At 37.0% G+C, this 12,085-nt stretch overlaps 4 protein-coding genes across 4 annotated transcripts; all 4 read left to right on the plus strand.

The window, feature by feature from the left end:
* Window positions 1–1,444: 1,444 nt before the first annotated feature.
* Window positions 1,445–5,163, plus strand: LOC17899727 (probable serine/threonine-protein kinase At1g54610). The gene is made up of 8 exons (XM_006303859.2): window positions 1,445–2,425; window positions 2,686–2,970; window positions 3,068–3,385; window positions 3,491–3,718; window positions 3,848–3,948; window positions 4,060–4,168; window positions 4,269–4,676; window positions 4,761–5,163. Exons 1-8 carry the CDS (start codon window positions 2,009–2,011, stop codon window positions 4,977–4,979), a joined length of 2,085 nt encoding a protein of 694 aa, XP_006303921.1. The 5' UTR covers window positions 1,445–2,008; the 3' UTR covers window positions 4,980–5,163.
* An 80-nt stretch (window positions 5,164–5,243) lies between these two features.
* LOC17899493 (lectin-like protein At1g53060) lies at window positions 5,244–6,353 on the plus strand. The gene has a single exon (XM_023789206.1). The coding sequence runs from the start codon at window positions 5,347–5,349 to the stop codon at window positions 6,190–6,192; it is 846 nt and encodes a 281-aa protein (XP_023644974.1). The 5' UTR covers window positions 5,244–5,346; the 3' UTR covers window positions 6,193–6,353.
* A 1,814-nt stretch (window positions 6,354–8,167) lies between these two features.
* On the plus strand, window positions 8,168–9,212 carry LOC17898211 (lectin-like protein At1g53070). Its single transcript, XM_006305469.2, has one exon. It carries the CDS (start codon window positions 8,263–8,265, stop codon window positions 9,067–9,069), a length of 807 nt encoding a protein of 268 aa, XP_006305531.1. The 5' UTR covers window positions 8,168–8,262; the 3' UTR covers window positions 9,070–9,212.
* A 1,284-nt stretch (window positions 9,213–10,496) lies between these two features.
* On the plus strand, window positions 10,497–11,436 carry LOC17896889 (lectin-like protein At1g53080). Its single transcript, XM_006304013.2, has one exon. It carries the CDS (start codon window positions 10,512–10,514, stop codon window positions 11,367–11,369), a length of 858 nt encoding a protein of 285 aa, XP_006304075.1. The 5' UTR covers window positions 10,497–10,511; the 3' UTR covers window positions 11,370–11,436.
* The last annotated feature ends 649 nt before the right edge of the window (window positions 11,437–12,085 follow it).

The raw sequence follows: 12,085 nt of genomic DNA on the forward strand, positions 1-12,085 counted from the left end.
TTTTCAAAAGATCAAATAGTTTAACTAGTACAACAATGATATGATGATCATTCGTATCGTATGGGTTGGTGTATGAACGAAATGATAATACGTTGGTACATGTAAAACATATAATTATAGTAGCCGTACTCAGAACAGTTTCTATAAGAAGTGAATGGGGCCAAAACTGTTTTATTGTCTAAAATGAAGATGACAAAGTCCATTAAATTCGAATGTAACTTGTAAGCATATAATGTGGATAAACACTCTTCTCCAATTATTAGGCAAATGAACTTATATATATATATAGATATGATGCTGACGATTTAATTGTTTTCCATATATCCTCATACTAATCAGTTTCTCATATAAAACTATATTATCATTACAATTTTGATATCAGTAATGGGAACATTAATACTCGTATAATTGTAGTATTGAAATAAGATTTTAGTATTGTTTTTTTTTAATGCGGTGTAAACTACAATTAGTTGACCATTCATCCAATTATTGTATTTTTATTCTAAATTAGAAAATTGTGTATAAAAATCAGGTAGGTAGCAAAATAGAAATGACTTGGTGACTAAAAATTTGCAACATAATTTTACTTCATTTAAACTATAACGTCCATATATTAAAATCTAGCTTCAAATTCATTAGGGGTGAGAATATGGAAATTAAATTACACAAACGAAAAAGAAAAAAATAAAGAAGCGAAAACGAAAAGTCTTTTGACGTTTTACCTTCATGAATGAAACCTTTCAATACTCTCATTTGCATCAACATGCAAGCTTACGCGCTTTAAAATATAACTAAAACTATATTCTAAAAAGATTCACACTTTAATTGTTTATTCCATCAAGACTAAGATTTTAGTTTCAATTTAACATATAGAAAAAAAATAAAAATAACACTTGTCCTTTCTTTTACTGCGATATATGTAAAAATAGCTTGTCCAAAGAGTATAATAGAAATTTCACAAAAAATTGTATTTTTTGCATACTAAAAGTTTTAAATCGTTATGATAATTTATGTACAATGTTTTTAATTTAGTGATAATTTTGAGATTTATTATATTTATCACGAGCTCTTATATGAATTTTAATCTTCATTACTTTCAATGAGCTGAGAAATAAATCGAGAGGATGGATTTGAATTTGATATATAAATATATGATTAATTAAGATTAAAGCTTAAGAGTGATTAAGAGCGCGTGTTTTAAACGGATCGCATCAAGAATGTCTTTTCGTATAAACTTTAAATTATCGTCTTCTCACACACAAAAAAGTATATAGTAGTATTAAATAAGTTATTTAACTGTACAAAACAATTAAAAAAGTGAATTTTTTTCACACTACCGAACGTATTTATTATTATTTTATTTCTCAAAGAAAAAAAATCACATAATGTTTCTTTTTGGAATTTGCAAATTTTTGACAAAAGTTTTAATTCATTTCAACCTTCTTCTGCTTCAAAACACATGCGTCTCTCTGAAATCTCTCTCCGACCTAGATCCATCTCTCTCTCTTTCTCTCTCAAGCAAACACTGTTAAACCCTTTTGATTTCTCCTGAGATATGTCTTCACACGAAAGCTCCATTTTTTTCCCTCTGTTTATTGATTAGTCTCTGCAAATTACTCAATTTCACATTTTGCTTCTGCTGTTTTTACTCTTCTCTCTCTCTTCAAAGGTACTTGCTTTATGCACAAAAGTTGGGAATCCTGGGTTTTTGTAGGGAACTAGACTCCTAATTATTAATGCCTGAACTGTCTTCTTGATCTGGGCACATTTTGCAATTTGAGGAAAAATCATTTCTTTCTTTTTCTGGGTTACAGTGTTCTCCGGGTTCTAGGGTTCCTTTGCTTTTGTTTCCCCTTTTTTGTCTGGGTTGTGAAAGTCTCGGACTTTTATATGTTTGATGGACTAGTTCTTTCATGTGGTCCACTTAATTAGGTAGTGGAACGAGATGGATGAGTTGTAAAGGAGGTTTTTTGGTTCCAAGTAATCAAATTTTGGGGTAAATTGAGAGATGGGTTGTGTTTGTGGTAAGCCTTCTGCTATCGAAGATAGCAAAGATAGTCCAAGAGAGCGTTTCTCGAGCAAATCCTCTTCTGAGTTTAGAGTTTCAAGACCGGTTGCTTCTTCTAGAAGAGAAGAGACTCTTAGGATTAAGGAACGGCCTGATGTTGTTAGTGTAAGACCAGTGTTGAGTAATAAGCAAGCCAATGTTTCGATGAATTTGCGTGGGGAGAATTTGAGCAGAAGAGAGAAGAAGATTGAGAATGTTGCTGCAACTTCACCCCTTGCTATGAGTATTACCATTGCTAAAGCAACTGAAGGAGAGTATGTAGCTGCTGGTTGGCCTCCATGGCTCGCTTCTGTAGCTGGAGAAGCTATTAGGGGATGGGTTCCACGGCGTGCGGATTCTTTCGAGAAGTTGGACAAAGTAATCTTCTTTCCTTCATTTGAAAAATGCAGTTAATTTGGATTGCCTGACTTACTTATAGTGGCATGTTTCCTTATTTAGAAACATATCCTAAGCTCCAGAGATTTGGGTTGCACTAAATGGCCCTTCATGTTATGGAAACTATTGTTTTTTCAGTTGATTGGTTTTTATAACTATAGCATGGCCTTGATAAGGTTTTGGAGTTATAGCTAGCTGTGAGGAAAGTTCTCTGATGCTGAGGTTTTTACTTGCTTATGCAGATTGGTCAGGGTACTTATAGTAATGTATATAGAGCTCGTGATCTGGATCGAAAGAAAATTGTGGCTTTGAAGAAAGTTAGGTTTGATAACTTGGAGCCAGAAAGCGTGCGTTTTATGGCAAGAGAGATCCAGATATTACGCCGTCTTGACCATCCTAATATCATAAAGTTAGAAGGCTTAGTTACATCAAGAATGTCTTGCAGCTTATATCTTGTTTTCGAGTACATGGAACATGATCTAGCTGGACTTGCCTCACATCCTGCGATTAAATTTTCTGAATCACAGGTACTTTTTATGTTTCTGTTCAACATCTTCTTGACATAGTTCACCGCTTGAATTGCAATTTCTGAGGTTGGGCTTCCTTTTTTGTTGGTTCGTACAGGTTAAATGCTACCTGCAGCAACTATTACATGGTTTAGACCATTGTCACAGTCGTGGTGTACTTCATCGGGACATAAAAGGCTCAAACCTTCTGATAGATAATAGTGGTGTTCTAAAGATTGCTGACTTTGGATTAGCTAGTTTCTTTGATCCTCGTCAAACTCAGGCTTTGACCAGTCGCGTGGTAACTCTTTGGTACCGTCCACCTGAGCTTTTGCTAGGAGCAACTCGCTATGGAGCAGCAGTTGATTTGTGGAGTGCAGGTTGCATTCTTGCCGAACTATATGCAGGCAAGCCTATTATGCCTGGTAGAACCGAGGTAGATTTGCATTTTTCGTTTGAATCTCTCTTAGTATTTGCCCTGATTGCTGTGAGACTAGTTTGATTTCTTATGGTGACTTTGATTCCGCCTGTGGTGTTACAGGTGGAACAGTTGCACAAGATTTTCAAGCTATGTGGCTCGCCTACTGAGGATTATTGGGTAAAATCGAGGTTGCCTCATGCAACAATTTTCAAGCCCACACAGCCATATAAACGTATAGTGGGTGAAACATTCAAAGAATTTCCTCAGCCAGCTTTATCCCTTCTTGAAACCCTGCTTTCGGTCAATCCCGATGATCGTGGAACAGCCTCCGCAGCTCTCAAGAGTGAGGTACTGGCAATTTTCGGGCTGTAAATGCTGCGTGTTCTTGTGCTTTTCTATATATAACTCCTAGTCAATGCTGTAAATGCTACTTGTTCTTGTGCTCTGTAACCTCAATTCTCATTCTCTTATTTCCAGTTCTTTTCCACTAGACCCCTTCCATGTGATCCTTCAAGCTTGCCTAAATATCCTCCCAGCAAAGAGCTTGATGCAAGAATGCGGGATGAGGAAAGTAGAAGGTATTACATCCCGACTTTCCTAGTCGAATGTGAATTTTACTTTGCAGTTTTGAATCGTTAACGAAAAAGAAACAATATATTAACTTCAATCTTGCTCCTTTGTGTCTGTAGGCAAGTTGGAGGAAACAGGGACCAAAGACACCAAGAAAGAACAGGAACTAAGGAATCTCGAGCCATCCCAGCCCCTGATGCAAATGCAGAGCTGGCTGCATCAATGCAGGTTAACTTTTTTAGCAAAAGCTTATAATTTCTTCCAATGTTAAAGCTTCTTGCTTTTTATTCAATGTTTTTGACCCTCTCTTGCATTAACGTCCTTGCAGAAAAGGCAGAGCCAGTCTACTAATAGAAGCCGAAGCGAGAAGTTTAATCCTCATCCTGAAGAAGTTGCATCTGGTTTCCCAATTGATCCACCGAGGCCATCATCACAGGCATTTGAACCAAACAGAGAGTCTCAGGGTAACATTATCCCTCACAAGAGAGCTTCACATTCCGGTCCTCTATCACGTAGATCTGCTTCCGCGAAGGGTAGAAGGAACTGCCAAGATTCTCAAAAGGTTTCATCCATAGTTGATTATTCAGCAATGCCTAGTTTTGCTACAACTAGAACAGGCGCACCTCAACAAGAGACTTGCAGAGGAATGACTCGGCTTCCAGGTTCCTTCAAGGAAACCTCTGAAGAAGCAAACCAGGAAGAGAATGGTAGAAGCAACAAGAAAGATCCCATTCTCGTGAGTTCTCTAAACGCCCCTCCTAGCTATTCTTAGAAAATACCAATGTCACTATTTTTGAGTTGTTTTTGGTTTGGTGTGCAGCTGGGTTATGGTTCAAAAGGGCACACGATTCATTATTCAGGACCGTTAGTGGCTCCATCAGGAAACATGGATCAGGTCTTAAAAGACCATGACCGCCATATCCAAGAAGCTGTGAGAAGAGCACGGATCGACAAGGCTCGGGTTAGGAAACTTCAAGCAGATGAAGCATCGAGCCAGCAAGTCCCAACCAACCATCCCTCATCTGTTTCTAGCCGTTGATCCATCAATGAGGCAAAAAGTATATGATCAAAAACCAAACCTCATTTGCCTGAAACTTTTTTAACACGGCGTATTTTGAGTGAAAAAATAATTGTATTTTATTGATTCAAGATTATATATCTATCGTAGTATCAAATCTTGTCACGTTTTAGTCTCCCTGTAATGTGATATTATTTTATCGTAAGCGAGATGTAGAAACAGGTTATATATATCATAAATTTAGAAATTGTTCTAAAAAATCTACTTATTTCTATAATTCTTTCTTGTGAAATAAATAAAGGATCTTGTTGTCTCTCTCTCTCTCTATAGTCTATATATATAGATCTTGTTATCGTCTTTCACTTTCCATATCCAAGAAAAAAACAGAATGCAGACCAAAACACTCTGTTCCATTCCTCTGTTTCTTGCTCTGTTTTTGTCTCACGCCATCTCTTCGTCTGCTTACAGTTTCGACTTCGCTTACTTCGCTAATGGAACTGATCTGATGACATTCTATGGGGACGCCGAGTACGCGCCAGAGACTGATGGTCTGAGCAAGTCAGGGAATATTGGACTGAGCCGTGAGAATATCCCTTTCTCTCATGGTCGAGCCATTTTCATCAACCCCATCCCTTTCAAACCTAATCCTTCTTCTTCTTATGTCTACTCTTTCAAAACTTCTTTCAGTCTCACCATCACTACTCGCCGGGAAAATCCTAATCCCGGTCATGGCCTCGCCTTTATCGTCGTCCCCGACAACAAAAACGTCACCGTTTCCGGTTTAGGCTACCTCAGTCTTGTGAACCGGTTAAACAACGGTAATCCCAATAACCATCTCTTCGCGGTCGAGTTCGACGTCTTTAAAGATAAACATCTTGGCGACATTGATGATAACCATGTTGGAATCAACATTAATTCGGCTAGATCAACGGTTTCTAAGAAAGCCGGTTATTGGATTCAATCAAGAACCGGAGGAAAAGACCGGTGGGTGTTCAAGGCATTGAGGCTAAGTGATGGTGGATGCAGGGCTTGGATCGAGTACGAGAACGGGAAAGTGACAGTCACGATCGGAGTTTCACAGGAGAAACCGAAGAGGCCACTGATGGAAGCGATGGTCGATCTTTCGAAAGTTTTTCACGAGAAAATGTACATGGGTTTTGCTGGTTCAATGGGACGTGGCGCCGAGCGTCACGAGATCGTCGACTGGAATTTTCAGAACAGTGCCAAAAACTAAATACTGTAGGTCGAAGGTTTTTTTTTTTTTTTTTTTTTTTTTTTTTTTTTTTTTTATGTAGGTCGAAGTTGTTATTAAAGCTTCGTTATATGTCGTGAATCTTGTGATCCATCCATCAAGCTAGTGATAGTTGAAGCTAATAAATGCATAAGTTATTATGACCTAACGTGACACTGCCATGTATCTATCTACTTTCAGATTTTCTAGAAAGATATTTGCAATAAAGGATCCTGTTCCCTAAATATATGTATTAGATATAGTAACCTTCTATTACACGGTATGTATTGTTTACAACCAAGAAGCATTAGTTATTAAGCTTGACACATGCCAGAAATTATTCAGCCAACCAAGACCTATCGATGTCACGTCCCCTCCACGAAACACACGCAAAAACCGATCCTTTACTATCCGACAACTAGGCTAGGCCCAAACAAACCCAACTATCCTAAATCTGTCATGTGTCCAGTAACACTTATCATTTGAAACATGTATTCTCGCAACACAATACAACATGACTGAAACTTGGTCTTGGAACCAATTCACAAAATGGAAACAGCCATATCTTGATACCTCTTCCTCACCATTACCAAGTCGGGTTGAAGCCTCTTTCGCCTTATTTGGCTCTCATCCCGAAAGTCTGAAGAGTACACTATAATGGAACCACTAGACTAAATGATTATCGGCCGCAAGCCAATGCTTTTTCATCAGCTTGGGGGTAAGGGTCGGCTCTGGTTGTATGAAAGAACTCTCCTTATATATCTGATTCCCAAAGACCGGTTGCAACCATGCTATTATTCCAATAAGTTATTTAGTAAATTTTGCACTTCACAATAACTAATCCCTAGTGTGGACATACATGACAATTTCTCTTAAGATGAAAACCATTAGACATTTAGATAGATGTAGTATTTATAGAGAGATTTTCATATGGTTTAATCACACTCTTACACATATAGTTTAAGAAGCCAATAGTTGAACAACAACAACAACAAAAAAGTTTAAGAAGACGATCAAGATTTATTTATTTTAATCATTAAATAAAGAAAATATTGGTCACTCCGAAAAAACTGGTTTTGGTATAACTATATGAACTAAGAGCATGTCAAATGCTTATATCTTAAGTTATTTCTTAATAATAATAGATAGAGCAAAAATTAAATCATTAATGATAATTTAGGTAAGATATGTATCTTAGTTAAGAAATTTTGTGGATGTATCTTAGTGCCACTTGTTTACTTGTGATTGGTTTGAGTTAAAAAAAACTCATTTGTACTATGTCTTTTGATTATGTTTTTATTTAAATATGATTTAGTTGAGAATATTTGGCAACAATTAAAATATGATTTGTACTATGTGTTTTTATTATGTTTTTATTGATTGAAATCTGATTTAATTGAGAGTATTTGGCAATAATTAAAATATGATTTGTACTATGTGTTTTTATAGTAAGTGTGTTACAAATTAATAATTTTTCATGTTTTATAAAATTTTAGTTTTCAATTTTTTTTTTTAAGAACTCTAATTAAGAGTTTTACTATTAGAGCTGGATAATTTTAATTATCTTCAAAAAGTTTTTATTTTCAAAAAGTAAGCAATTTTTAACTAAAAAATTTACTAAGAAATTATAATAAGATACGAGGTTACTACTTAATTGTAATTATAAATGTGAATAGCGATAAAGAAAGCGACGGACTAACCTCATTGCATACTATTACAAGTCAATTTTTTTTTGTCATTCATGTCTTGATTCAATTAGTATAGTGGAGAGAATTATTATAACAAAATTGTTTCTTTCTCCTCATTTGGCCACCACTCATAAAGTTCTCATTTGCAGCATCGTGGCCACAGAAAAAGAAGAAAATGGAAGAAACGTTTTCGTGCATTTTCAGAAATAGAATTTGTCATCTACTGCCATAATTCAAATTCCTAGTCATCTTTTTTCTCAATGTCCATTATTTTTAGACAAATCCAAAGAAAGACTTCTCGATCTTTTCACCCATCACCTTTGTCTTTTATAAAGTTCATCACTTTCACTTCTCACTTTCCTAAAAAACAGAGCAAAAAAGAGAGATGAAGAGCCAAATACTCTGTTTCACCACTCTGTTCATAGCTATCTTCACCTCTCAAACCACCACCAATGCTTACAACTTCAAATTCGCATCCTTTGGTGGTAACGGCACCAATCTAATATCATTCCACGGAGACGCTGAGTATGGTCCTGACCACTCCGGAGCCATCGCACTGACCCGAGACAACGTCCCCTTCTCTCACGGCCGAGCTATTCTCAACACTCCAATCACTTTCAAGTCTAACGCTACAGCTCTTTACCCTTTCAAAACCTCTTTCACTTTCTCCATTACTCCTAAGACAAACCCTGCTCAAGGCCACGGCCTCGCCTTCGTCGTCGTACCGGCAAACCAACACGACGGTTCCGGTTTAGGATACCTCAGTCTTGTGAACCGGACCAGCAACGGTAATCCTAATAACCACCTCTTTGCTGTCGAGTTCGATGTCTTTCAGGACAAAAACCTCGGTGACATGAACGATAACCATGTCGGAGTCGACATTAACTCGGTTGATTCGGTGGCTTCTGTCAAATCCGGTTACTGGGTTATGACAAGAAACGGTTGGTTGTTCAAAGATTTGAAGCTGAGTAGTGGAGATAGATACAGGGCTTGGATTGAGTACAGCAACAACCACAAAATCATCTCCGTCACCGTTGGTTTGGCGCATTTGAAGAAACCGAACCGGCCTTTGATTGAAGCAAAATTCGATCTTTCCAATGTAGTTCACGACCAAATGTATACCGGTTTTGCCGGTTCGATGGGCCGTGGTGTCCAGCGTCACGAGATCTGGGACTGGACTTTCCAGAACTGAACAATACCGGTTCGGTTTGGTTCGAGATCATCGGTTTTGTTTCTGGTTTTCTATATGTCGTGACTTCAGGCTTTGTATTGAAGTGGAAATAAATGCTCAGTTTTATGGCTTACCGACATTGTGATGAATTATTGTTGTCAGAATACTAAAAACCAAGGACGTTTAATACCTGAATTGGTAGTATATATCCTAAGTTTTTTTTTTTATGTTAGGCATTAATAGTTTTAACTAACAATTTCGCATTGTAAGACTAACTAAGTGGATCTTGGATAGTGTTTAGTTATCCAAGATCCAAAAACGTAAAGCAAACAAACGAACTCGGTATGTAACATTTCGGTCAGACTCAAACCACACTACGTAGTACGACTTGGAATTGAACAAGGCTAATGGTATATCATCCATTTAACAAAGCTTGCATATCTTGTAACTCCTAACTCCATGTGGGAGATGCATGCAGGGTGGTAGTTATTAGGCTATTTCTTCATATGTCAAAAAAATGTGATTGTGTGTTGGGAGAACAACACACCCTGCCCTCTTCATTCACCAAACCAAGAAAGATGTGATTCATCGTTCAGTCATATTGCTCTCCAAGAATACACCTTGTGTCCGTCACTCCATGTCTCCTCCACAGTGTACACTCAACTCCACCAGCTCGCACCATCCACCACTCATCAGTCATCTCCCAGTCCATTTAGACATTACATACCAATTTAATTTGCCAAAAATATATTTTAGTTATTGTGGGAGCTAAAATCCACTTGATGGAGTATACGAGGAAGGGAACTAAATGGGGTCCTATTCTCCGTTGTCGAATTCAGACTGAATACAAAACGAACTATACGATTAATCGGAATATAGGAAGTGAAATTGCTATTCTTTTGCCAAAACTTGTGTCCCTTTTACAAATAACTTTTCTTCCTACAAGAATATAGAATCACTCGTATTAAAGGACGCGCGATCTTAGCCCCAAGAATCACGCGACTCTCATTACGCCGTTGTTTGTTCTCATCTTAAATGCTCACTTCTTGTCCGAACTTGCTTCTCTTTCCGACTATTGGGCCTGAGCTTCTTATTGAACCCTCAGAACTGGACCTGGCGAACGGCGAACTAAGCCCAAATCTGGTCCGAAATGCTAATTTTGGTACCAACAGTTATGCATATTCCATATGTTATGTGAATTCTCAATTCTATTTTTTTTTCTTTTCTTTTTTTAAAACTGGCGTGGCATCTTTTATAGTGCATTGGTGCTTATCAGATGAAGAAACTAAAAATAAAATAATGAGTCTTTTCTTGTCTTCCGTTGGCGTTGGAGGCTTGGATATCAAAATTGACCACTATATGTTTGAAAAGTCAAAGGGGATGGCTGTTTCCACCCCATATATAATACACAACCTTCCCGTACCATAATATAACAAAATCAAAACAAAGTACACAAACTCATAATGAAAATCCAAAAATTATGTTTCGTTGCTCTCTTCATAGCTTTGTTAAGCTCTGAAACCATTTCCGCCTTCAAATTCAACTTCAACCATTTCGACGGGACAAATCTAATCTTCATCGGATACGCTGAGTTAGGACCAGCAACCGATGGCATGAGCCGGTCCGGAGCTCTCTCCATGACCCGTGACGATATTCCATTCTCACATGGTCAAGGTCTTTACACGGATCCAATCCCATTCAAACCATCCAACAACAACACTTCTTCTTCTTCTTCTTCTGTTTACGCTTTCAAAACATCTTTCACTTTTTCCATCACTCCTCGCCGGTCAAACCGTAACCCCGGTCATGGTCTAGCCTTTATCGTTGTCCCAACCGTAAACTACGACAAAGACTCAACCCGTGGCTTCCTCGGTCTAGTTAACCGCACGACCAATGGCAATCCTAATAACCATCTATTTGCCGTCGAATTTGATGTGTTCCAAGACAAACGTTTTGGCGACATTAATGATAATCATGTTGGTATTAATATTAACTCTGTTATCTCAATGGTTTCTGAGAAAGCTGGCTATTGGGTTCAGACAAGAACCGGAGGGAAGAATCAATGGTCGTTTAAGGAAGTGAAGCTCAGTAGTGGAGATAACTACAAGGCTTGGATCGAGTACAAGAACAGTAAAGTCACTGTTACGCTTGCACCTGCGCATCTAAAGAAACCAAAGAGGCCATTGATCGAAACACAAGTTGATCTCTCGGAGGTGGTTCTTGAGACAATGTATACTGGTTTTGCCGGTTCGATGGGTCGTGGCATCGAGCGTCACGACATTTGGACCTGGAGTTTTGAGAATACCGCCAAAATCGAATAATTTGTTTTGTTTTTGTGTTTTTTGGTCAAGTTTGATTTGATTTATGTTTTGCTTTGTTATCTTTGTCACCGGTTTAACATTATATCTATTTTCTACTGTATTTATTCAAAGTGGTTTGGTGTATTTACAAAATAATATTGAATTTATGCACTTTTATCGATTTAAACTAAAATTTAGTAATTTTCATTCAAGTCCATAAGATATCAATTATTATGACCGGTTCAATTTGGTGAACCAGTTCGATCTAGTCTAACATAAAATTAAGTGGCTAGTGGTGATGGTTGAACCATTCACTTCTCTTTTTAGCCATAGTTGTAGATTTGTAGTGATGAAACCCGAAGTTGGTATGCAATGCATCAATTGTTATTGTTTATTAATTAGAAGAAAAGAAATATATGTCACAAGGCTTATAAAGTTAAACTATAATATTCAACATTTGTTGTAAAACTAAAATTTAAGTTTTAATAATGAAAGGAAATAAATATAACTTATCATTGTTGCTTGGTTGTATCATTTTTTATTCATTTTTCCATGATATATTATTTAAAGTAACACAGATATTTCTACTCACTGAAAGCAATATTGAAAATCAAAGTTACGAAAATATATAAATCACAAGAAAAAGACGATTATAAAATTACAGAAAACACAATGATCTTTCTATAACTTACCATTAGGAGAAAATATATTGCTTTTTTGTGAACGAGAAAATATAT

Source organism: Capsella rubella, unplaced genomic scaffold (genome assembly GCF_000375325.1).
Source record: "Capsella rubella cultivar Monte Gargano unplaced genomic scaffold, Caprub1_0 scaffold_1, whole genome shotgun sequence".
NCBI lineage: Eukaryota > Viridiplantae > Streptophyta > Magnoliopsida > Brassicales > Brassicaceae > Capsella > Capsella rubella.

Excerpts from the sequence above, each read along its gene's own strand:
- LOC17899727 (XM_006303859.2), top strand. The coding sequence starts at position 2,009 with ATGGGTTGTGTTTGTGGTAAGCCTTCTGCTATCGAAGATAGCAAAGAT. Across the intron at positions 2,426-2,685 it reads CTTTCGAGAAGTTGGACAAA|ATTGGTCAGGGTACTTATAG; the intron begins GTAATCTTCTTT and ends TTGCTTATGCAG. Across the intron at positions 2,971-3,067 it reads TTAAATTTTCTGAATCACAG|GTTAAATGCTACCTGCAGCA; the intron begins GTACTTTTTATG and ends TGGTTCGTACAG.
- LOC17899493 (XM_023789206.1), top strand. The coding sequence starts at position 5,347 with ATGCAGACCAAAACACTCTGTTCCATTCCTCTGTTTCTTGCTCTGTTT.
- LOC17898211 (XM_006305469.2), top strand. The coding sequence starts at position 8,263 with ATGAAGAGCCAAATACTCTGTTTCACCACTCTGTTCATAGCTATCTTC.
- LOC17896889 (XM_006304013.2), top strand. The coding sequence starts at position 10,512 with ATGAAAATCCAAAAATTATGTTTCGTTGCTCTCTTCATAGCTTTGTTA.